The sequence below is a fragment of the Natrix helvetica genome, assembly GCF_964273705.1.
Source record: "Natrix helvetica genome assembly, chromosome: 7".
Classification (NCBI taxonomy): Eukaryota; Metazoa; Chordata; class Lepidosauria; order Squamata; family Natricidae; genus Natrix; species Natrix helvetica.
In genome coordinates, this window is record NC_138558.1 from 73,935,866 (window position 1) to 73,958,865 (window position 23,000).

At 42.4% G+C, this 23,000-nt stretch overlaps 1 protein-coding gene across 7 annotated transcripts in view; it reads right to left on the reverse strand.

Annotated features, from left to right (window-relative positions):
* Positions 1-23,000, reverse strand: part of APBB2 (amyloid beta precursor protein binding family B member 2) — a 157,362-nt gene that overhangs the window by 57,341 nt on the left and 77,021 nt on the right. For 3 of the 7 annotated variants that reach the window (XM_081958959.1, XM_081958957.1, XM_081958956.1), the window contains exons 5-10: positions 21,385-21,593; positions 16,946-17,008; positions 16,446-16,531; positions 15,079-15,139; positions 4,795-4,941; positions 3,097-3,224 (exon numbers count right to left, since the gene is read on the reverse strand). In XM_081958959.1, the coding sequence (XP_081815085.1) occupies positions 3,097-3,224; positions 4,795-4,941; positions 15,079-15,139; positions 16,446-16,531; positions 16,946-17,008; positions 21,385-21,593 (694 nt within the window). The remainder of the gene's footprint in view (positions 1-3,096; positions 3,225-4,794; positions 4,942-15,078; positions 15,140-16,445; positions 16,532-16,945; positions 17,009-21,384; positions 21,594-23,000) is intronic. The other 4 variants (XM_081958962.1, XM_081958961.1, XM_081958958.1 and 1 more) reach the window with 3 other exon arrangements.

A 23,000-nucleotide genomic window follows, 5' to 3' on the forward strand; every position in this document is an offset into this window, starting at 1 on the left:
CCGTGATGAGATTGTAGGGGCATTTAACATGATATAATCTAGAATAAAGTGTCCATATTTTGCCCATAGTTGACCGGAAGAAGACTGAATGATCGGCAACGCAAGAGGAAGATTTAAGAACTGTTGTTGCTCTGATATTTTGAAAAGGGCTTTTGAAGGCCCATGTTGGAGAGGGAATTTTGCTTCAATCAAATCTTTTGTAAGCTGCCTTTTCATGACAAGATAAAAGAGCTAAGGGAATCTTATTCATTCCGTTAAACATAACACCGAAGCCTCAAAAGACACCCAAAGCTCAAACAGCTTAAAATCCCAGCCCCTTTTCAAAATACATCAAGATTTCGCCAACATACTTCAAAATGCAGGATCAAATATTTTCTCACTGACACACATACACACACACACACAGACAAAACAATCTCAAATAAATCAGATATATAAGAGCAACCAAGATGATTAGGGACTGGAGGCTAAAACATACAATGAACGGTTGCAGAAACTGGGCATGGCTGGTCTAGGGAAGAGAAGGGCCAGGGGAGACAGGATAGCATCTTCCAATATTTGAGGGGCTGCCACAGAGAGGAGGGGGAGTGTCAAGCTATTTTCCAAAGGACCTGAAGGCCGGACAAGGAATGATGGATGGAAACTGATCAAGGAGAGATTCAACCTGGAAATAAGGAGACATTTTCCGATGGTGAGAACACCCATGGAACAGAAGCCTTCAGAAGTTATGGAAGCTTTCAAGAAGAGACTGGACTGCCCTCTGTCAGAAATGGTGTAGGGTTTCCTGCTTGGGTGGGGGGTTGGACTAGATGATCTACAAGGTCCCTTCCAACTCTGTTAATCTCTTCTGTTCTACATCGATTACGACACAGAGTGCAGGATTCAACGGCAGCTAGGAAAATGTGAACCAGCAGCTGCTGGATGGTTTGCAGAAGTAGCCAAGTTGTAACTTAGAAAAAAAGAATCTTGAAAATGCCAGAGAAGGAGAACAATGGGGAATGTTAAAAATTCAGTGCAGTCAACAACACAACGCTGTGAATGACACTGTTGTGATAACAAAGCTTCCTTTGATCCCGGGGGACTGTCTCTGGCACTTACGGGATCCAACGAATCTGGACAGAATCATAAGACGGAACAGGGGAACATGGGATGGAGAGTGGAAATCAGTAATGCAGAGAATAACTGCCAGCAAACTTCACCTTGTCAATATATTAATTTACTGGAAGACTAAAATCTTCACCCTAGTGCTTAGCTTTACGTTACAGGTAATCCTAGATTTGGAATCAATTCATATAAAAGCGAAATACCACTCATGCATCATCACGAAATCCCCAGAACCGTAAAGCCCACAAACTTAAAATTTGGCATATATGTTCCTCTTGGCTTCTAGGTGCTCGCTTGCAAAGGATTTTTTGAAATGACCATCAGATCATTAGTATTTCTTATAGTATTATTAACACGTTCTGATGCTAAGGAGTTAGATGTTCTACTCCCCCTCCCCACCTGAAAAGAACTCTGTTCCAAATGCCACGGGTTAAGGAGTTCCAAATGCCACTTCGGCTAAGGAGTTAGATGTTCTACTCCCCCTCCCCATCTCAAAAGAACTGTTCCAAATGCCACTTGGGTTAAGGAGTTCCAAATGCCACTAGGGCTAAGGAGTTAGATGTTCTACTCCCCCTCCCCACCTGAAAAGAACTCTGTTCCAAATGCCACGGGTTAAGGAGTTCCAAATGCCACTTCGGCTAAGGAGTTAGATGTTCTACTCCCCCTCCCCATCTCAAAAGAACTGTTCCAAATGCCACTTGGGTTAAGGAGTTCCAAATGCCACTAGGGCTAAGGAGTTAGATGTTCTACTCCCCCTCCCCACCTGAAAAGAACTCTGTTCCAAATGCCACTTGCCAACATTCCAAATGCCAACATCTTTGGGATCTTGTCAAATCACATCCTACCGACCCAATCCAGCAAGCAAGCAGTCTGTACTATTAGAATTAGATTGTTAAAAGAGCCGCAGTGTCGCAGTGGTTAGAGTGCAGTACTGCAGGCTACTTCTGCTGACTGCCAGCTGACTGCAATTTGGCAGTTCAAATCTCACAAGGCTCAAGTTTGACTCAGTCTTCCATCCTTCCGATGTGGTTAAAATGAGGACCCAGATGCTTGCAATTTATATTCTTCCTTTTTAACGTTCATTCCTTTTATATCTTTATCTTGTCTTTCTCTTCAAAACTTCTAGTGTCAATATGAATAAAATGCCTGGTCCCTTTTCTAATCAGCACTTTTTCTGTCATATCTCCATTTACCATCACTTTAGCCTGTTGTTCTTTATATTTATAAATCCCTCCCCAAAGTCCATCATTTGCAGTTGCATTATCGTGAATTGCCAATTAATATTATCAAAAGCTTTCTGTGCATCCAAAAATAACAAAGCCATTTGTTTCCCATGTACTTCATAATATTCTAATGCATTCAATATAATTCGCATATTATCTCTAATTTGTCTCTTGGGTAAAAAGCCATTTTGATCTGAGTGTATAAATTCATTTAACAGAGGCTGACTTTGTAAACCGCTTAGAGAGGGCTGTAAAGCACTGTAAAGTGGTATATAAGTATGTGTTATTGCTAGTCCTTCCTTCCTTCCTTCCCAGTGGTTAGAATGCAGAATTGTAGGCTAACTCTGCCAACTGTGATCAGTTCAATCCTGACCGACTCAAGCTTGGCTCAGCCTTCCATCCTTTCCAGGTCGGTAAAACGAGGACCCCGATTATTGGGGGCAAAAGACTGACTCTGTAAACCGCTTAGAGAGGGCTGGAAAGCACTGTGAAGCGGTATATAAGTCTAAGAGCTATTGTTATTAAAATGAAATAAAGTCTCAATCTCTTCACCATGGTTGTGCCAGAAAAGGAAACAGCAGACGTTTGTGAGGTATCTCCATGTCATGATAAACTATAGCATCCTGATATACTTAAAATGCAATTTAGTCAACAACAACGAGAACACAAAGATACATTCAATAGATTATTGGCGGCTACATCTATCGGAAATACACGCTTTAACAAATGTCCATCTCATAAAGAAAGACCAAACATATCGCAAACTTACCGGCCATTATCTCGACCGACTCCCCAAACTCGGATGCTAACAATGGGCTGAGAATGAAGAACGCTACGATCCATGGGGTCAACCAAATTTAGCATATCGTTTTCCAGGATAAGATACATGTCTTTTCCCTAAATTAAAGAGAGAGAGAGAGAGAGAGAGAGACAAGGCGAGAGAAAGTGAGACAGAGAGAGACAGAGAGACAGAGACAGAGAGGAAAGACAGAGAGAGACAGAGAGACAGACAGAGGAGAGAGAGACAGAGAAGAGAGACACAGAGAGAGACAAACACACACAGAGAAAGAGAGACAGTGAGAGACAGACAGAGAGGAGAGAGAGAGAGAGAGAGAGAGAGAGAGAGAGAGAGAGAGAGAGAGAGAGAAAGAGAAAGAGAAAGAGAGAGAAGCAGAGAGATTTAGAGAGAGATTTTAAAAAAGTGTAAAGCTTTTTCATTTTGCAACTCTTATTTCAGAAAAAGAAGGTGGGCATAAGAAAAATATAACCATGGGGTCCTCTCCAAGCTTGGTGGTTTTCTTGCAGACATTTCATGACCCAACTAGGGAACATTATCAGTGCTTAGAAAGGAGTAGTGTTTGCTGCAGGTATGCAGCAACTAATACTGACGATGCTACCTAGATGGATGGGGAATTCTGGGAATTGAAGTCCACAAATTGCTACAGTCTAAGTTTAGACCCTGGTGTAAATAAAAAGAAGACCACAACTTTATGTGGAGTTAAGAATTCCAGAATTCCCAGCAACAAGTAGAGTAGCTGAGGAATTCTGGGAGTTGGAGGTGAGTGACCCATTTGGAAGTTCCCTTGCAGGAAACAATCCACTGGGGCTTTCCTAGAACCATGAAGGCCTCTGATGAACTTCCCATCACCATCGCTGATGGCAAAAGCTAGAGAAGAAGTTCCTATCAGGGCTGCAACTGTAAAGGAGTTTTCCATCTCTCCATCTTCTACCTACATCAGGGGTGTCCAAACATGGGAACTTTAAGACTTGTGGACTTCAACTCCCAGAATTCCCCAGCCAGCTGGCTGGGGAATTCTGGGAGTTGAAGTCCACAAGTCTTAAAGTTCCCAAGTTTGGACACCCCTGACCTACATATATAAAAATGGCTGTGTGTGTGTATGTTTCCAGCATAACTCTGGAACACCTTGAATAATTTCAACCAAAATTGTTACACAGATTACTTATTATCTAGAAACAAATACTTTGTGGGTAAGACACCCCTAACATCCCTTGATGTGTGTGTCCGTGTGTGTGTGTTCCAGCATAACTCTGAAATGCCTGGACCGCTGAAATGAAAAGGACTGAATTATATCTATAGTGTCAAGTCACAGTACTTTTGAGAGTGATAGTGTGCATTTTGGATTCAAGTTCTGTTAAAATACAGCCTGTTGTGCCTTAAAGTGGCTTCTACTGTACAGCACAGTGGAGTTGCCATGGCAACGGCTTCTCAGTAGTCCGCAAGGGGGCTCCCTCGAATACAGGATTAGGATAAATACATACCCGGGCTACGTCGGGTTATCAGCTAGTCCAAAATACAAATACTAGTATCAAGATAGTAGATGCGTTGTCTAGTCGTACTCAAAAGATCATCTCCCAGAGAAGGTTGGCCTGGCCTTCAAAGAAGTTGGAAAACCAAGTGGCCAGAAAACAAGGAAGGCTTACAGGTAAAATGGAGGCATTTTCTTACCTCTCCCCAGATGCCCACGGTATCTCTTATGTCGTTCTTGCAGTACGAGAGTTGTCGGATACAGTTGTTCACCGCAACGCTGCTTTTCCCAGGCGCTAAATCTTCCTCCCCCATCTCTACCCATCCCAAGGAACGAACGGCGAAGCACTGCAAAGAGATCAGAACCCAGGAATCACGTTTTAAATCTTACAGCTTTCCACCCTATCAGGTTAACATTTTCATTTCCTTGGGTAGAGTTCCTCATCTTATAATCATCCATTTAGTGACCGTTTGAAATGACAACGGCCCTGAAAAAAGCGGCTTATGACCGTTGCAGCAATATTTTCAAAACTGTTGAATTCATAGTAACTTTTGTAAGCTTGCAAAATTTGTATGTCGGGTTGTTCATTCCTGATGCGGAAGATTAGATATTTGAACTAAATGTTTCTTTTAATCTCATGACCTGCAGGTCAAAAATTTCATCTTTTTTATTGTAGATCACTGATTCTTTCATTCACCACAACTTCTAGGCATTTGATGCATGCTAAGGATGAGATAATCATCCCACCGGATGAAAATATAATTCGGAGAACACTGGATTGCACAGAGATGGATAGATTGACATTGAAAATAAAGGATAAAGAAGATACAGAATACCTATTCAACGTGGAACAGGTTTTTTTTTATTATTATTTTTAAATTTTGTTACATTCCTTCATTGATTCTTATTTCTTTCCTCCATCCACCTATACCATTTATCCCATATCTGGTAGAATTCTGATTCTTCTTTTCCCTGAATTTCTTTAGTTAGTTTGTCCATTTCAGCGCAGTCCATAACCTTTCTTATTATTTCATCTTCACTTGGAGTTAGTTGTTTTTCCATTTCTGGGCATAGGCAATCCTTGCCGCCGTTATTATATGTAGTATTAAATGCTGGATTTCTTTTTTGTATTTCACAGACATTATTCCTAATAAGAAGATTTCCGGTTTCCATTCTATTTTAACTCCCGTTATTGCCTCCAGCCAATTTTTGATCTTTTTCCAAAACTTTTTAGCCTCCTCGTAGGTCCACCATAAATGGTAATACGTTCCGTGTATCGATTCGCATTTCCAACATTTTGGGGAAGTATTTGCTGATATTTTAGCTAACCTTGTTGGTGCCAGGCGCCATCTATAAAACATTTTATACTGGTTTTCCTTGTATGCAACTGAGAGTGTCATTTTTAAGTTGGAACAGGTTTTATCAATGGTTAGAGATAAGTTAGAAATTAGATGAAGAAAGATTATTACGTGTAAGTAAAATATGAATATTGTTTATTGTAACTATAGGTATGCTAGTAACATAACATATATAGGGGTGCGGTGGCTCAGTGGCTGAGCTTGTCAATCAGAAAGGTCGGCAGTTCAGCGGTTCGAATCCCTAGCGCCGTGTAACAGAGTGAGCTCCCATGACTTGTCCCAGCTTCTGCCAACGTAGCAGTTCGAAAGCAGGTAAAAATGCAAGTAGAAAAATAGGGACCACCTTTGGTGGGAAGGGAACAGCATTCCATGCGCTTTTGGTGTTTAGTCATGCCGGCCACATGACCACGGAGACGTCTTCGGATAACGCTGGCTCTTCGGCTTTGAAATGGAGATGAGCACCGCCCCCTAGAGTTGGGAGCGACTATACGCGCGAGGGGAATCTTTACAAACATACATACATATGTGATTAAGTGATTGTCCTAGTGGACAATCACTTAAATATGAGCCAGGAGTTTGCAGCCGCCGCCAAAAAAGCTAATACAATCCTAGGCTGTATTAATAGAAAGATAGACTCAAGATCACGTGAAGTGTTACTACCACTTTATAATGCCACGCTTGGAGTCCTGCATCCAGTTTTGGTTGCCACGATATAAAAAAAGATGTTGAGACTTTGGAAAGGGTGCAGAGAAGAGCAGCAAAGAGAATTAGGGGACTGGAGACTAAAACATATGAAAAAGAATTGGAGGAGTTGGATATGTCTAGCCTAGTATTATTATATATATATATATATTTTACCTAGGGCTTTTTCATAATTTCCTGCTTCTGCATCTGATCGTAAAAATATCTGCATAATTTCTCTGTGGAGTCAAGCTGCACGCCTGGTGATTTTATGGACACGTTGGTGCAGTATTTAGGGTAATGGCCTAAAGCTTTAATTAAGCATTAAGATTTCTTCAAAGCTATCTCCTGATAACTCTCATTTCTTGCAAGAAGTTGCTTCATTCTCCCCCACCCACCCAAGACTGATTGTTTTTCTTCCTATTCTGCTTCTGCTTAGCAAAGTCCCACTTCTGAGTCCTTCAACCTTTCCCTACTGCAGTTCTATAGCTGCTCCCTTAGCCTGGCAACTCTGCGCATGCGCACACAGGGAACAGGCTCCAGCTGTTCTTCTGCCTCACTGCTGTCTAGCTCCCTCTCTGCCTCCGACGCAGAGCCCTCGTCTGAGCTTTCCTCCCCCCACCCCCACAACCTCCTCACTGTCCGATTGTCACCAACTCCTCTGGCCACAACACGATAGTACAGCCCTCTTAGTTTCTAATCACAACACTGTAGTTTGTAAGTTCATCAAAAGATAGGATAGAAATGAGGGGATCTTGGGTGCTCTCTGAGCCTGGTGGTTTCCTTCCAGACATTTAGTGACCCAACTAGGCCACATCATCAGGGACAGAAGGGAGGAGGGTTTATGGAGTGGGGGAGGAGGACTGTGGGGACCTTGGTGTTCTCGTAGCTTAGTTGTTTCCTTAAAGACATTTCACTACCCAACTAGAGAACATCAACAGGGATAGAAGGGAGTAGGATTTGCAGAGAGGAGGAGGAGAGCTGTGGGGTCCTTGGTGCTGTTTGGGCTTGGTTATTTTCATACCTTATTACATAAGGCAGGGGTGTCCAAACTTGGCAACTTTAAGACTTGTGGACTTCAACTCCCAGAATTCCCCAGCCAGCAGAGCTGGCTGGGGAATTCTGGGAGTTGAAGTCCACAAGTCTTAAAGTTGCCAAGTTTGGACACCCCTGACATAAGGAGACGGAAGGAAGGGAGGGAGGGAGGGAGGGAGGGAGGGAGGGAGGGAGGGAGGAAGGAAGGAAGGAAGGAAGGAAGGAAGGAAGGAAGGAAGGAAGGAAGGAAGGATCAATAGAACAGAAAACGACTAATGAACATATGGAGATTCATTTTGAAGAAAACAACTTGGCGAGGCCTCCAAAACATGATATTTTGCAATATCTGACAGCTGGTGGTAAATAATTATGAACATTTGTATGGTTCTATAAAGCTTTGATGTTGAACCAGGAGCTAGAAAAGCCCACGTTTAATATTACTCATTATTACAGTTTTCTTGGAATACTTCTGGGGAATGTTCTGCCTTGATTGAACTTTGCAAAGTGACTGAAGAAAAAATTGGGACGAGAATATCGCCAGGTGTTGATTGTTCCTAATGTGTTCAGTTTTGTATGTTTTTTTTAATGGTTTTAATATTACTTTTACTTTTGATTTACAGGCACCTGGAATTGGTTACGTGATGGAAGGGAGACCTCTAAAAATGCTTTAAATAAAATAAAAAACATGGTCCATATGCCAGATTTAAACCTGACAAATATGTGATATTTTTTTAAAGTATTAAATAAAAGTCCTCTATACCTTGAAGAGCTAAATTTACTACCAGGGACATATGGCTTACTTTGCAAATGTAAATGTGGGAAGAAAAATATACACGATCGATGATCATGTAACAGCCGTGGCTAGGGGGGCGTTCCATCAGGTTCGCCTGATGCGCCAATTGCGCCCCTTATTGGACCGGGATGCCCTACGCACAGTCACCCATGCGCTAGTGACGTCTCGCCTGGACTACTGCAATGCTCTCTACATGGGGCTTCCCTTGAGATGCACTCGGAGACTACAGTTGGTCCAGAACGCGGCCGCGCGGGTGATTATGGGGAGGACTAGATACTCCCCTGTAACACCTCTCCTGCGCGAGCTGCACTGGCTTCCTGTGGTCTACCGAGTGCGTTTCAAGGTTTTGATTATGATCTTTAAAGCGCTTCATGGCACAGGGCCTAGTTATATGCAGGATCGCATCCTGCCCCACACATCCCTACGACCAATTCGCTCACACAGAGAGGGACTTCTCCGGGTGCCGTCCGCCAAACAGTGCCGGGGGGCGACACCCAGGAGCAGAGCCTTCTCTGTGATGGGCCCAGCCCTGTGGAATGACCTCCCCCATGACATCAGGATTACTTCCGATCTCCGCTCCTTCCGTGTACAGCTGAAGACCCACCTCTTTCAATTATCTGGCCTGGCTCAATCGTAATTTTCTCTTATTCCTCCTAACTGTTTTTTAAATTGTCTTTAAATATTAATTCTTAATTGCATATTGGGTTTTTACAATTTGGGGTATTTTAATGCTGATTTTTAGCTGTCTAAATGATGAAATTTGTTACCTCCTCCGTGTATGCGTGTATGTGTGTTTTGTATTTATGTATGTTTATGTGCTGTTATATATCTTTTATGTTTTATGCTCCATTGTACGCCGCCCCGAGTCCTACTTGGAAAGGGAGCGGCTAATAAATCCAAATTATTATTATTATTATTATTAGTAACAACTGTTTGTTTCTCTGCTTTAATTGGGGAATTTACGCCTCAAAGCTGCCAATGTTACAGATGTACTGGCATAGCTTAAATCTGGAAGGCGTGTCAGAAGTATGTATGTATGTATCTATGTATGTATGTATGTATGTATGTATGTGTATACACACACACACACACACACACACACACACTACGGAAATATGTGAACGGGGTTGATAAATGGACACTTAAAGCTTGAAAATTAATGTAGAATGTGCAACTCCTTAGCATCAGAGCATGCTGATATAAGGCAACTGGCAGTTGGAAGAGAGTTCTTTTCAGGTGGGGAGGGGGAGTAGAATGTCAAAACTCCCAGCCCGCAGGCCAGATGAGTTATGCGCTGGCCATGCCCACACCCGGTTTAGCGAAAGGGTAACATCAGTGTGTGTTAATATAAGGCAACTGGCAGTTGGAACAGAGTTCTTTTCAGGTGGGGAGGGGGAGTAGAACTCCTTAGAATCAGAGCGTGTTAACTACTGTATAAGAAATACTAATGATCTGATGGTGATTTCAAAAAATCCTTTCTTAGCGAGCACTTAGAAGAGCCAAGAGGAACATATGTGCCAAATTTCAAGTTTGCAGGCTTTACGGTTCTGGAGATTGCGTGATGAGTGAGTGGTATTTGGCTTTTAGATTGATAGATAGATAGATAGATAGATAGATAGATAGATAGATAGATAGATAGATAGATAGATAGATGATAGATAGATTTTTAAGGAAATAAAATGTTTCAGGAATCCAATCTCCTTAGAACAGAAATCTTCAACTCCCAGAATTCCCCAGGCAGCATGGGGAATTCTGGGAGTTGAAGTCCACAAGTCTTACAAGTTGCCAAGTTTGGAGAGCCCTGCTTTAAAATCGTCTTGACTTACAATAGTTTAGCGACCGCTCACAGTTACGACATCCCTGAAAAATGTGACTTACAACAGTTTTTCACACTTACGAGCCTGGTAGCAGCCACCATGACCATGTGATCAAACTTCAGCTGCTTGGCAGCTGGTTCATACTTAGGACCGTTGCTGCGCCCCTAGGTCAACCGACTCACATTTATGACGGTTGCAGTGTCCCGAGGTTACGTGATCTCCTTTTGCGACCTTTTGACAAGCAAAGTCAATTTCATCTAACATCCGTGTTACTAACTTAGCAGTGATTCCCTTACCAGCTGTGGCGAGAAAAGTCATAAAGCTCACTTAGCAGATGTCTCATTTAGCAGCCACAATTTTGGACTCGATTATGGTCATAAATCAAGGATAATCTGTATTATTTTGTTTTGGTTTTCAGAAAGAATAATCATTTTCTATGTTATTAAAAAATATGACCCATCAGAAGTATTTATGACCATTGTAAGAAATCGGGTTTTATGATTTGAATAAGACACTATCAAATATTTGGGGTGAGACAGACAATAGATAGATAAATGAGAGAGAGGGGGGAGAGGGAGAGGGAGAGGGAGAGGGAGAGAGAGAGAGAGAGAGAGAGAGAGATAGCAAGGTAGATAGATAGCAAGATAGATAGACAGACAGATAAATACATAGATAGATAGATGATAGATAGGATAGAGATGATAGATAGATAGATAGATAGATAGATAGATAGATAGATAGATAGATAGATAGATAGATAGATAGATAGATAGATATAGGTATAGATGATAGATAGATTGACAGACAGATATATAGCTAGATTGATAGACAGAGAGAGAGAGATAGATAGATAGATAGATAGATAGATAGATAGATAGATAGATAGATAGATAGATAGATAGCCAGATAAATAGATAAATAGACAGATAGATAGACAGACAGATATAGCCAGATATGTATCTATCAGATAGATAGATAGATAGATAGATAGATAGATAGATAGATAGATAGATAGATAGATAGATAGATAGATAGATATAGGTATAGATGATAGATAGATTGACAGACAGACAGATATATAACTAGATTGATAGACAGAGAGATATAGATAGATAGATAGATAGATAGATAGATAGATAGATAGATAGATAGCCAGATAAATAGATAAATAGACAGATAGATAGACAGACAGATATAGCCAGATATGTATCTATCAGATAGATAGATAGATAGATAGATAGATAGATAGATAGATAGATAGATAGATAGATAGATAGACAGACAGACAGACAGACAGACAGACAGACAGACAGACACAGACAGACAGACAGACAGACAGACATGTTGAATCAATAAATAAGTGTGCTAAATGTATCGGTACAATGATACTGAATATTAAACAGTGGTTAAAAGCATTCAGTTTCTGGGGCACGATTAATGCAAGTTTAATATTTTTAAAGGCACAGAAATGTTAATTCTTATTAGCATTTTCTTTAACGTTGCTGCCATCTTGTGACTCTCTCCCTGAATTGCGGCCAATGTGCAACTCCAAAATCATTTTTATTTGGGAGCATCTCTACAAGCTTTCAGATATGATGTAGCTGTAAATGCAGTGATGGGATCCTATCAGTCTAACAACCGGTTTGGTGATTGCGCGCTTTGCACGCATGTTTTTTTCTACTTTCTAAATTCTTCACATTTTTCTACTTCTGCCTTCTTTCCTTGCTTCCTTTAAATGTTTGTTTTTGCCAGATTGTGGGAGAATTCCACTTCCCTGTCATTTTTTCTACAACAGATAGCCCGGGAAAATTATTTTGCAATATTATCATCTTTGGTCACTCTAATTAGACTTTAAAAAAAAGAAAAGAAAAAGCAAGCAGAATTTCATTAAAAGGACTTTCAATATACGCTGTTCACGCAGAGGGAAACAGCCAAAATACATCCTGCTAAAATTAGTTTTGGATCCCACACAAATTGGCTAAGATATATTAAGCTGTTATTCATCCTTGCTCAATATAGAAAGTGATAGACACACGAGTGGCATAAATATACTAAATCGATAAAAATACCGAATAAGAGAATTACAGATTTGGAAGGGGCCTTGGAGGTCTTCTAGTCCAGCCCCCTGCTCAAGCAGGAGAACCTGTACCTTTTCAGACAAGTGACTGTCCTGTCCTCTTCTTAAAAACCTCCAATGAAGGAGCACCCACAACTTCTGAAGGTAACTTCTGTCCCACTGGTTAACTGTCCTCCCTGTTAGGAAGTTTCTCCTTAATTCCAGGTTTCTTCTCTCCTTGATTAATTTCCATCCATTGTATCAGAATAGAGCTGGAAGTGACCTTGGAGGTCTTCTAGTCCAACCCCTTGTTCAAGCAGGAGACCCTATATTATTTCAGACAAGTGACTGTCCAGTTTCTTCTTAAAAACCTCAAGTGATGAAGCATCCACAATTTCTGGTGGCAAGCTGTCCCACTGGTTAATTGTCTTCACTGTTAGGAAGTTTCTCCTTAATTCCAGGTTCCTTCTCTCATTGATTGAGTTTCCAACTCTTGTTTCTTGTCCTTCTTTCTGATGCTTTGGAGAATAATTTGACTCCTTCTTCTTTGTGGCAGCCCCTCAAATACTAGAATACTGTTATCATGTCTCCCCTAATTCTTCTTTTCCTTGGACTAGCCAAATCCTAATCCTGCAGCCGTTCTTCATATGTTTTCGTCTCCAGAGGTGGGTGGGCAATTGTTGTGCTGTTCACAGCAGGATTACTGAAAGGGGAAATGGGCCCGATCCTTGTACACAATGCTTGCCACACAATGCTTTGTTAAGTTGACAGCTTGCAAGAAATTGTAGCTCTGCTATGGAACGGAATGGAGTGGAATGGAATGGAATAGAACAGAGCAGAACTAGAACAGAATAGGGAATGAAATGGAATAGAATACAGAGAATGGAATGAGAATAGAATAGAGAATATAATACAGAGAATGGAATGATATAAGAGAATAAATATAGAATGTAAAATAGAGAATGGAATGAGAATAGAATAGAGAATATAATATAGAGAATGGAATGATATAAGAGAATAAATATAGAATGTAAAATAGAGAATGGAATGAGAATAGAATAGAGAATATAATATAGAGAATGGAATGATATAAGAGAATAAATAGAGAATGTAAAATAGAGAATGGAATGAGAATAGAATAGAGAATATAATATAGAGAATGGAATGATATAAGAGAATAAATAGAGAATGTAAAATAGAGAATGGAATGAGAATAGAATAGAGAATATAATACAGAGAATGGAATGATATAAGAGAATAAATAGAGAATGTAAAATAGAGAATGGAATGAGAATAGAATAGAGAATATAATACAGAGAATGGAATGATATAAGAGAATAAATAGAGAATGTAAAATAGAGAATGGAATGAGAATAGAATAGAGAATATAATACAGAGAATGGAATGATATAAGAGAATAAATAGAGAATGTAAAATAGAGAATGGAATGAGAATAGAATAGAGAATATAATACAGAGAATGGAATGATATAAGAGAATAAATAGAGAATGTAAAATAGAGAATGGAATGAGAATAGAATAGAGAATATAATACAGAGAATGGAATGATATAAGAGAATAAATAGAGAATGTAAAATAGAGAATGGAATGAGAATAGAATAGAGAATATAATATAGAGAATGGAATGATATAAGAGAATAAATATAGAATGTAAAATAGAGAATGGAATGAGAATAGAATAGAATTCTTTATTGGCCAAGTGTGATTGGACACTCAAGGAATTTGCCTCCGGTGCATAAACTCTCAGTGTACATAAAAGATATAAGTGATAAATCATAATCAAGTCATATAAATACAGTCACCAAGAATCATAAGATAAAACACTTAGTGACAGTCATAGGATATTAGATAAGCAATCATAATAAATCATATTAGGAGACGAAATAAAACAATATAAATCATAAAGCTACAAGCAACAAAGTTATAGCCGTAAGTAGAAAAAGAGATAGGTACTAGGAAGGATGAGGAGAATAATAATAATACAGTCTTAGTGAATAGTTTGACAGTGTTGTGGGAATTAGTTGTTTAGCAGAGTGATGGCGTTAGGGAAAAAACTGTCCTTGTGTCCAGTTGCTCAGTTGTGCAGTGCCCTATAAGTTGTTTTGAGGGTAGGAGTTGAAGCAATTGATGTCCAGGATGCGAGGGGTCTGTAGATATTTTCTTTTTGACTCGTGAAGTGTGCAGGTCCTCAATGGAAGGCAGGTTGGCAGCCATTGTTTTTTCTGCAGTTCTGATTATCCGAATGGGGTGCTTTTACCATTCTGATCGATCGCTAAAATATGTACACTGGTGTAAAATAACACTGAAGCGTAACTGTTGCAGCCTAGGTCAGAGTACATAGGTAGTCTTCAATGTACAATAGTTCATTTATTGACCATTTGAAACTTACAATGGCCTGGAACAAAATGACTGATGACCGGATTTCAGAGTTATGGGCAATGCAGTATCCTCCCCTCCACCCCCATGGTTACAAGATCAAAATTCAAGTGCTTGGCAACTGCTTCGTACTTATGACGGTTGCATGTCCCTTTGGAGTGCAAAGTCAACGGGGAAGGCAGATTCACTGATACGACTAACTTAACAACCGCGGCAATTCACTTAACAACCGGGTAAAGAAAGGTCATATAAACAGGGCAAAATTCACGGAACCACTGGCCTCACTTAGTGACCGAAACGCTGGGTTCAACTGTGGTCGTAAGTCGAGGACCACTTGCATTTACTGACCTTAGCCTCCGGATCGCTGTTGATGCTACAGGAATCGTCTTCGTCACACTGCGGGACATTTCTGTTGAATAGAAGAGAGGACCTGTTAGACCAAGGTTCGAATATATGCCGACAAATTAAAGAAATTCTAAGCTATTATACCAGGGGGCCAGCAACCCACAACAGGTATCGTTTCATCTACAATAAAGCTCGTTAAGATACTTCGACATTTTGGGAATATGAAGCACGAATGGGGAGGTAACACATTATGTATAAAGACCAATCCGTCTGTCTATCTATCATTGGAGTAGATCAGGGATCGGCAATCTGTGGCTCCGGAGCCGCATGTGGCTCTTTCATTTCTCTGCTGCGGCTCCCTGTCGCCGGTCGGCTCCACAATTGATAGGGCTTTCGGATAGGACAGGTAGAGGGAAAAGGATGCCGCTCTAGGAGGAGACTCTATGGTAGGGGAAGCGGACTTCCAGTCGGCCCCAGAATTGAATGGGGGGCTTCCAGTTAGGACCTTTGTGGCTCTTTGAGAGTTTAAGGTTGCCGACCCCTGTATTAAAGGGCAGCAATAAAAAAATTAAGGGCCGATACAGCAGTCAGTCGCTAGCAGAGTGTTCGGGCTGCCACAGGCACTCCCAACATGAGTGATGTCGAGCAGACCAGTCAAACACAACCCTGGTGTGGCCCTCCATGAAATAGAGTTTGACACCCCTGACTTAAATCTTCTTAACTGGAATTAAAATGCATGGTTTGTTGCACCCGACAATCTCAACACCTTAACAATCATTCTGTTGTGGACCGCCAGCAGACCTGGCGGCCAATTCAGAGAGTGAGGAGGTTGGGGAGGAACCTGGGCCAGTCCTGGAGTCTGGGGAAGGCTCTGATGAGGGCTCTGTGTTGGAGGCAGAGAGGGGGCCAGAGCCATATGCCAGTTATCAGCTGCCTTCGGAGTCAGACATCAGTGAGGCAGAAGAACAGCTGGAGCCTGTTCCCAGTGTCCGCATGAGCAGGGCTGCCAGGAGAAGGGAGCAGCTAAGGAACAAGGGCCGATTCAGGAGTAAGGCCACAGGTGGATGATGAATGGCCCCTCCCAGAGGAAATAAAAGAGGAGCGAAAGGGGAGTGGAGTTTGCAGGAGGCAATTAGTTTGCTTCATTGGTTCGTGACTCTCCGAGACCCCTTGCCAAGTTCTGCAGATCTCAGCCTGGCAGCTCTCCAAGCCAGATAAGGTCTGTGACCGTAAATCCTCCCTCGAAAGACTTTGCTGGATGGGAATGAGCGGAATTCACAGGAAATTAATAAAAGGGGTTTTTGTCGGGACAAGGAGTTTGCTTCCTGCTCTTGGGAAGCCTCGGTCAGAACACATTCCCTCTTTCTCACCTGAGCTTCAAGGAAGCGTATCGCAAAGTAGCCCCTTCAAATTCTTTTAAACTGGGGTCTGGATTCACGGTGGCTGCGTGAAGGTCCTGCAGAACGACGGAAAACGGTGTGTTAAGCCCACTTGAGAGAGCACCTCTCCCTTTCTAGAGAGAAAACAACAACAACGATGCTCGGCAGACACACAAGCAGGCATGCATGTTCACAGCACAATTGTTAAAAGGAGGGGGGGGATTATGCCAAATGAGAAAATTTGGGCAGTGTGAAAAGATCAGGTCCAGGGAGCCTGTGTTTTTTGGGGGGCGGGCAGCCTGGCTTGGGCAAAGCTCAAATTCATTTGGCTGATTTTGTTATCGTGAGTGATATTTGTGGGCAGAGAGCAGCCGTACAACTACAGCCATGCAAAAGGCAGATTGCTTTTTTTTTTTTTAAATGAAAATAAAAATAAAATAAAAGCTGAAATGAGTGTCAAAAGCTCGTCTGAAATCTGACCGCATACTTGCCTTCCAAATGTCACTATTAATCTTTCCCCCATTCAGCACCGCAAAATCACTCCAGGGTTGTTTCTAGACATATGCACGCATGTATATATTCACACGGGAAGAAGCATATTGGTTTTTTTTTTAAAAAAAACATAATAAACAAGGAGGACATGGAAAAGGGAAGGGAGGAAAGAAAGAAAACACAGAAAAAACACCATTGTTAGCATTTACACCGATATTTAAAGGCTGGGTTAGGGAACATAACACCTTGAATTTGACGGAAATATAATTTTAACGGCAAAGCAGAGCTGGCTCAAAGCGTGGGAAAATGTTAGCAACCAGTTCTCTACCCGGTTGCTGGGTGGGCTTGGCCATGGTGGGCATGGCCCACCCGGCCTCCTGCACCATGGCAGGGGGCCATTTTCACCATTCCCAGACTCCGGATGCTTTCCTCGAGCCTCCAGGAGGGTGAAAACGGACTCCCACGGGCTCCGGAAGCCCTCCAGAGGCCGGAAATGGGCCCGTTTCTGGACTTCCAGGAGGCCCGTTTTTCGCCCTCTCAGAGCCTCCGTGCAGCCCCGGAACTTACCTGGCATGACGAACGGGCTGCATAGAGACTACTGGGAGGGGCAGAGTGGGTGAGGCCAGCCGGTCCTTGCAACAACCAGTTCAGCGAACCGATGCAACCCGGCTGAATCCCACCCCTGCTTAAAAGGGATCCAGTTTCGATCAGTTTTAAGAAAATCGCAATCGAAGGTTTTTGCTTTTTATGTTAAAAGTTCTGGTGTTTTCAAGATTTGTTCTGTTTTGTTTCCCAGTCGTGCAAACGCCAGGCAACTGACGCAGAACGCAATGCCCTCCCCCCACTCCCCGTGGCCGTGGTTACTCCTAGGCCAAAAAATTGGCAAGCACCAATCAAATATCTAGGAAACGCATTTTTGAAGAGATGTTAACTGAAGCCGGTTGCCTAGCTTAGAGGTCTTTGAGCCAGTTCTGATAGAATGACATTTGGCAGTAGGGAAAAATAATGTCTCAAAGGTTGACAAACATCGTTTTGCACACCCCTTGGAAATGAGCAGACACACAGCAAGATGCCTTTATACAGAGTAGTTTTTCTTTCCTGTCAATCATTTCCCATGCATAGAACATAACTGAATTTTTTCCCTTTTTTAAGCCACCGTGGTCTTTTTAAAACCAGTCCTTTAGGATTCATCGTGGTTTCTTATTCACCAATTCAGTCTTCACCACCACGAATAGGGAAAATAAATAAATACACATCTCCAGTGTAGGGCTGACTGGAGGAACTGCGGGGTCTTTAGTGCTCTCCGAGCTTGGTAGTTTTCTTGCAAACGTTTCATTATCCAGCTAGGTAACATCATCCGTGATAGAAGGAAGTGGGGTTTGTGGGGGAGAGGAGGAGGACTGTGGGGTCCTTAGTGCTTTCAGAACTTGGTTGTTTTCGGGCAGACATTTCATGACCCAGCTAGGTAACATCATCAGTGCTAGAAGGGAGTAGCGTATGTGGAGAGGAGGAGGAGGAGGAGGAGGAGGAGGAGGAGGAGGAGGAGGAGGAGGAGGAGGAGGAGGAGGAGGAGGAGGAGGAGGAGGAGGAGGAGGAGGAGGAGGAGGAGGATTGAGGGGCCTTTGGTACTCTCTGGGCTTGGTTCTTTTCTTGCAGATGTTTCATGACCCAATTAGGTAACATTCTCAGTCTAGTGAAAGTTTATTTGTTTTGCTCAGCATCAAGACAGGGAAAAGCGATGCAAATAAGGAACAGACCTTGGGGCTTTGCCCTTTCATTAAGATTCTTAAAGGACAGGAGGTCAGCTCTGGAATTGAGTCCATTGTTCATAGTTCAACCCGGAGCTATAAATGTTCTCGGTAGTTTTACATGCATTAGGATGCCAAAACTGAATTCGACCTCCCCTCCCTTCCTTCCTCCCAAAAGACTTCAGGTAGTCCTCAACTTACGACCAGAACTGACTGGATTTTATTCTAGATTTTAATTGTTATTTATTATTTTATATTAGAATTTTTAATTGTATATTTACTGAGCATTTTTTATTTGCTTCGCTGGTCTACGACTGTAATGAATTGATTGATTGATTGTTTGATTGACTACAATCGAGGCCCACATTTACGTTGCTAAGTGAGACAGTTATTAAGTGGGTTTTGCCCCATTTTATGACCTTATTTGCCACAGCTGTTAAGTGAATCCCTGCAGTTGTTAAGTTAGCAACCCAGTTGTTAAGTGACCCTGGGGCACTGCGACCGTCATAAATATGAGTCAGTCGCCAAGCATCTGGATTTTGATCACGTGGACCATAGGGTTGCTGCCATGGTCGTTAAGTGAGAAAAAAAACCATAAGTCACTCAACGTCGAACAGTTGTAGGTCAAGGACTATCTGCATTTGGCAGGACTGCCTCTGGAGGAAAGTCTTGGAGACCAGGTTAATGGCCGTCTCCAGTGTGTGTGTCTGTGTGTGTGAATTCCAGCATAACTCTGGAACGCCTCGCGCAATTTCAGCCAAACTTGGTACACAGATAACTTACTCTTTGGAAAAAAAATACTGCGGGGGTAAGACACCCCTAAGGGGAGTGTGCTGTTAAGATACAGCCTGTTGTGCCTTAAAGTGGCTTCTATTGTACAGCACAGTGGAGTTGCCATGGTAACGGCGTCACAGTACTTCCCTCTGGTAAGCGGGAAAATCCAACATTAGAAATTACGTTTGGTCCGGACATTTGTGAATGGAGGATTGGGATAACGAAATACCCAGGTAAGGCTGGGTTAACAGTTAGTTTAAAATATTGTTTTCTAAATCTTTCCCACCTGCCCTCATGCATTCACCCTGGTTGCGCCTCCTGCTTAATTGCATCCTGCAAACTGCCTTGCAAAAATAAATAAATGCAATTTTGACAAGAACGAGATCAAACCGTTCGGCTATTCCATTCCTTCAGAGCAAAGACAAGCTACTCCCCCGAAGGACAACTTAAATTAACTTGCCTATCCAAGTTATTGACGGACAGACATCAGAGGCTCCCTGACATCAGCTCCTTTGCAGTGACAGAGGCCAGGTAGACCAATATGGTGGCTCCTCCAAGAATTTGTCCACCTGCAATTTCCGCTACCGGTTTGGGCGAACCGATCCAAACCGTCTGAATACCACTTCTGAAACTCACCCAGATGAATATTATCTTTGAAACCTATTTTCTACTCCCTCTCTCTCCTCTGTCAGAAATGCACAAACGAGAAAAAAGAGAAATTATTAACTTAATACAGGTAGGCCTCGACTCACAACAGTTCATTTAGTGACAATTCACTAAAGTTACAATGGCGTTGAAAAAAGTGACTTAGGACCGTTTTCCACACTTACCGACCGCTGCAGCATCTCTAGAGTCACATGATCAAAATTCAGACCCTTTGGCAACTGCAGGGGTGAAATCCTCCCAGTTCAGCCAAACCAGTAGGGACGATTGTGGTTAGATCTGTGAACCGGTAGTTTAAAAAAATGCTCCCAAGGATCGAGCGGTTCAGCAGTGAGCCGCGAGATCGTCGGAAGCTTTCACTGCCAGTTCGGGAGAATAGGGAGGAAAAAGATCCTTTAAGAAGTGAAAAAAAAGTTTCCCACGCCCACCCAGTCACATGACACCCCCCAGCAAGCCACGCCCACAAAACCAGTGGCAAAAAAAAAAAATAGATTTCACCATTGGGCAACTGACTCGTAGTTATAACGGTTGCAGTGCCCCGGGGATCATTGTGATCCCCTTTTGCGACCACCTGATAAGCAAAACCAATGGGAAAGCCAGATTCCCTGAACAACCGTGTTCCTAACTTAACAACCGCGGTGATTCACTTAACAACTGTGGCAAGAAAGGTGGCAAGACAGGGCAGAACTCACTTAACAAATGTCTCACTTAACAACAGAAATGTTTGGCTCAATTGCGGTCGTAAATTGAAGACTGCCTGTATTTTAAAAACATTAAAATGATCTTAAATGATTAAAAGCTATCATTAGATGTTTATTATTGTGGGGGGGGGGAGGAATAAGAGGTGGAAGTTTTGTTGGGTATGTTTGCTGCCTCAGTACCACATCTCGTGTGTATAATGACTGCAAATCATCATCATTTAACAACCCCATAACCCCTTGCATGGGAGTGGAGTCGGGGCAACTGAATAAAGTTAAGTGTTTAACTGGCCGGATGCCTTTCTTGTTGCCAAAGCGGGGTGTTGTTCAGCAGATATATTCTCATCACGTCCAGAGAGAAAAATATCTGCCTCTACCTAGGATCAAACTCACAGCCTCATGATTTAGTTCCAACTTCTAGGCCACCGCCCCTTATAGACAGCTGATTGTTTTGCTTTAATTTGTCTAACATTAAATTTTATTGATTTAATGACATATTCCTTTCAAATAAGGTGTATCCTCCCTCTTTGATCACAGGAGGCGTTCAACGCTTACCTCGGTTTCTGGAGTAGGCGACGAAGTGAGCGAACTCAGAGACCCTTTCCTCGAGCATTGGAGATCCGTGGGCCCCGAGATGGGGCGTTCCCATTGAGTGGTCCCTGTGGGTATGTGCCAGTAGTAGACCCCCGCTATATCGCTGATCTTCTTCCAACCCGGTGGAAGGTCAGGATCGGACTGAAAGGAATGATCGCTCCAAATATCTGCTGGGAATAAGAATCCACCAAAAAGTCTCTTTAACTGCAAGGCTTACAATAAAATGGAAAAGGGAAAAAAATAATCTAGGGTCTAATACTTACAAAATGACCGTTGTCTATGGAGATTCTCTCTTTTTTTAAAAGTTTCTTATTTGTTTATCTACTACCGTATTTTTCGGAGCATAAGATGCACCTTTTTCCCTCAAAAAAAGAGGCTGAAAATCTGGGTGCGTCTTATACACTGAATACAGCATCTTTTGCCTCCTGAAACCCTGCCCCCTTTGCAAAAATGGCCGTGCATAGCCTTTAGGAGGCATATAGAGTGCTCCTGGGGGCTAGGGAGGGCAGAAATGAGCAAAAAATGGACTGTTCTTTGCTCAATTCCCCCCCCCCACCTCCAGGAGCACTCTATAAGCCTCCTAAAGGCTATCCAAAAAACAGGCCCGTTTTGCAAAAAAAAAATGTGCCATTTTTTGCTCGTTTATGGAGGGCCCACCCTCCAGGAGCACTCTACAAGCCTCCTAATAATAATAATAATAATAATTATTATTATTATTATTATTATTATTATTATTATTATTATTATTATTATTATTTATTTATTTATTTCTTAGCCGCACCCTCTCCCGAAGGACTCCGGGCGGCGTACAATAAAACATATGAAATAAATATATAGACAAGACATACATATTACAAAAACATATACCAAGACATGTACAAGGAGGAGGTCGGCTAATGAATAAAAACAATAAAATACAATGTTTAGAAACCCCTAAGTAATTGAATGCAATTAAAATACCCAAATAAAAACCCGTCAGGAGCGATATAGTTAGATCAAAGTTGAGCCAGGCCAGCTACTTGGAATAGGTGGGTCTTGAGCTTTATACGAAAGGAGCAGAGGTCAGAGGTATTCCTAATATCCAGAGGGAGGTTATTCCACAGGGCTGGGCCCGCCACAGAGAAGGCTCTACTCCTAGGCGCCGCCCCTCGACACTGTCTGGTGGACAGCACCTGGAGGAGGCCCTCTCTGTGCGAGCGGATTGGTCGCAGGGATGTATGGGGCAGAATACGATCCCGCAAGTAACTAGGTCCTGAGCCATGGAGCGCTTTAAAGATTGTTATCAAAACCTTGAAACGCACCCGATAGACCACAGGAAGCCAGTGCAGCTCGCGCAGGAACGGTGTCACATGGGAGTACCTCGTACTCCCCATAATTACCCGCGCAGCTGCGTTCTGGACCAACTGTAGCCTCCGGGTGCATTTCAAGGGAAGCCCCATGTAGAGAGCGTTACAGTAGTCCAAGCGAGACGTCACCAGCGCATGAGTGACTGTGCGTAAGGCGTCCCGGTCCAGTAGGGGGCGCAATTGGCGCACCAGGCGAACCTGGTGGAACGCCCCCCTTGCCACGGCTGTCAC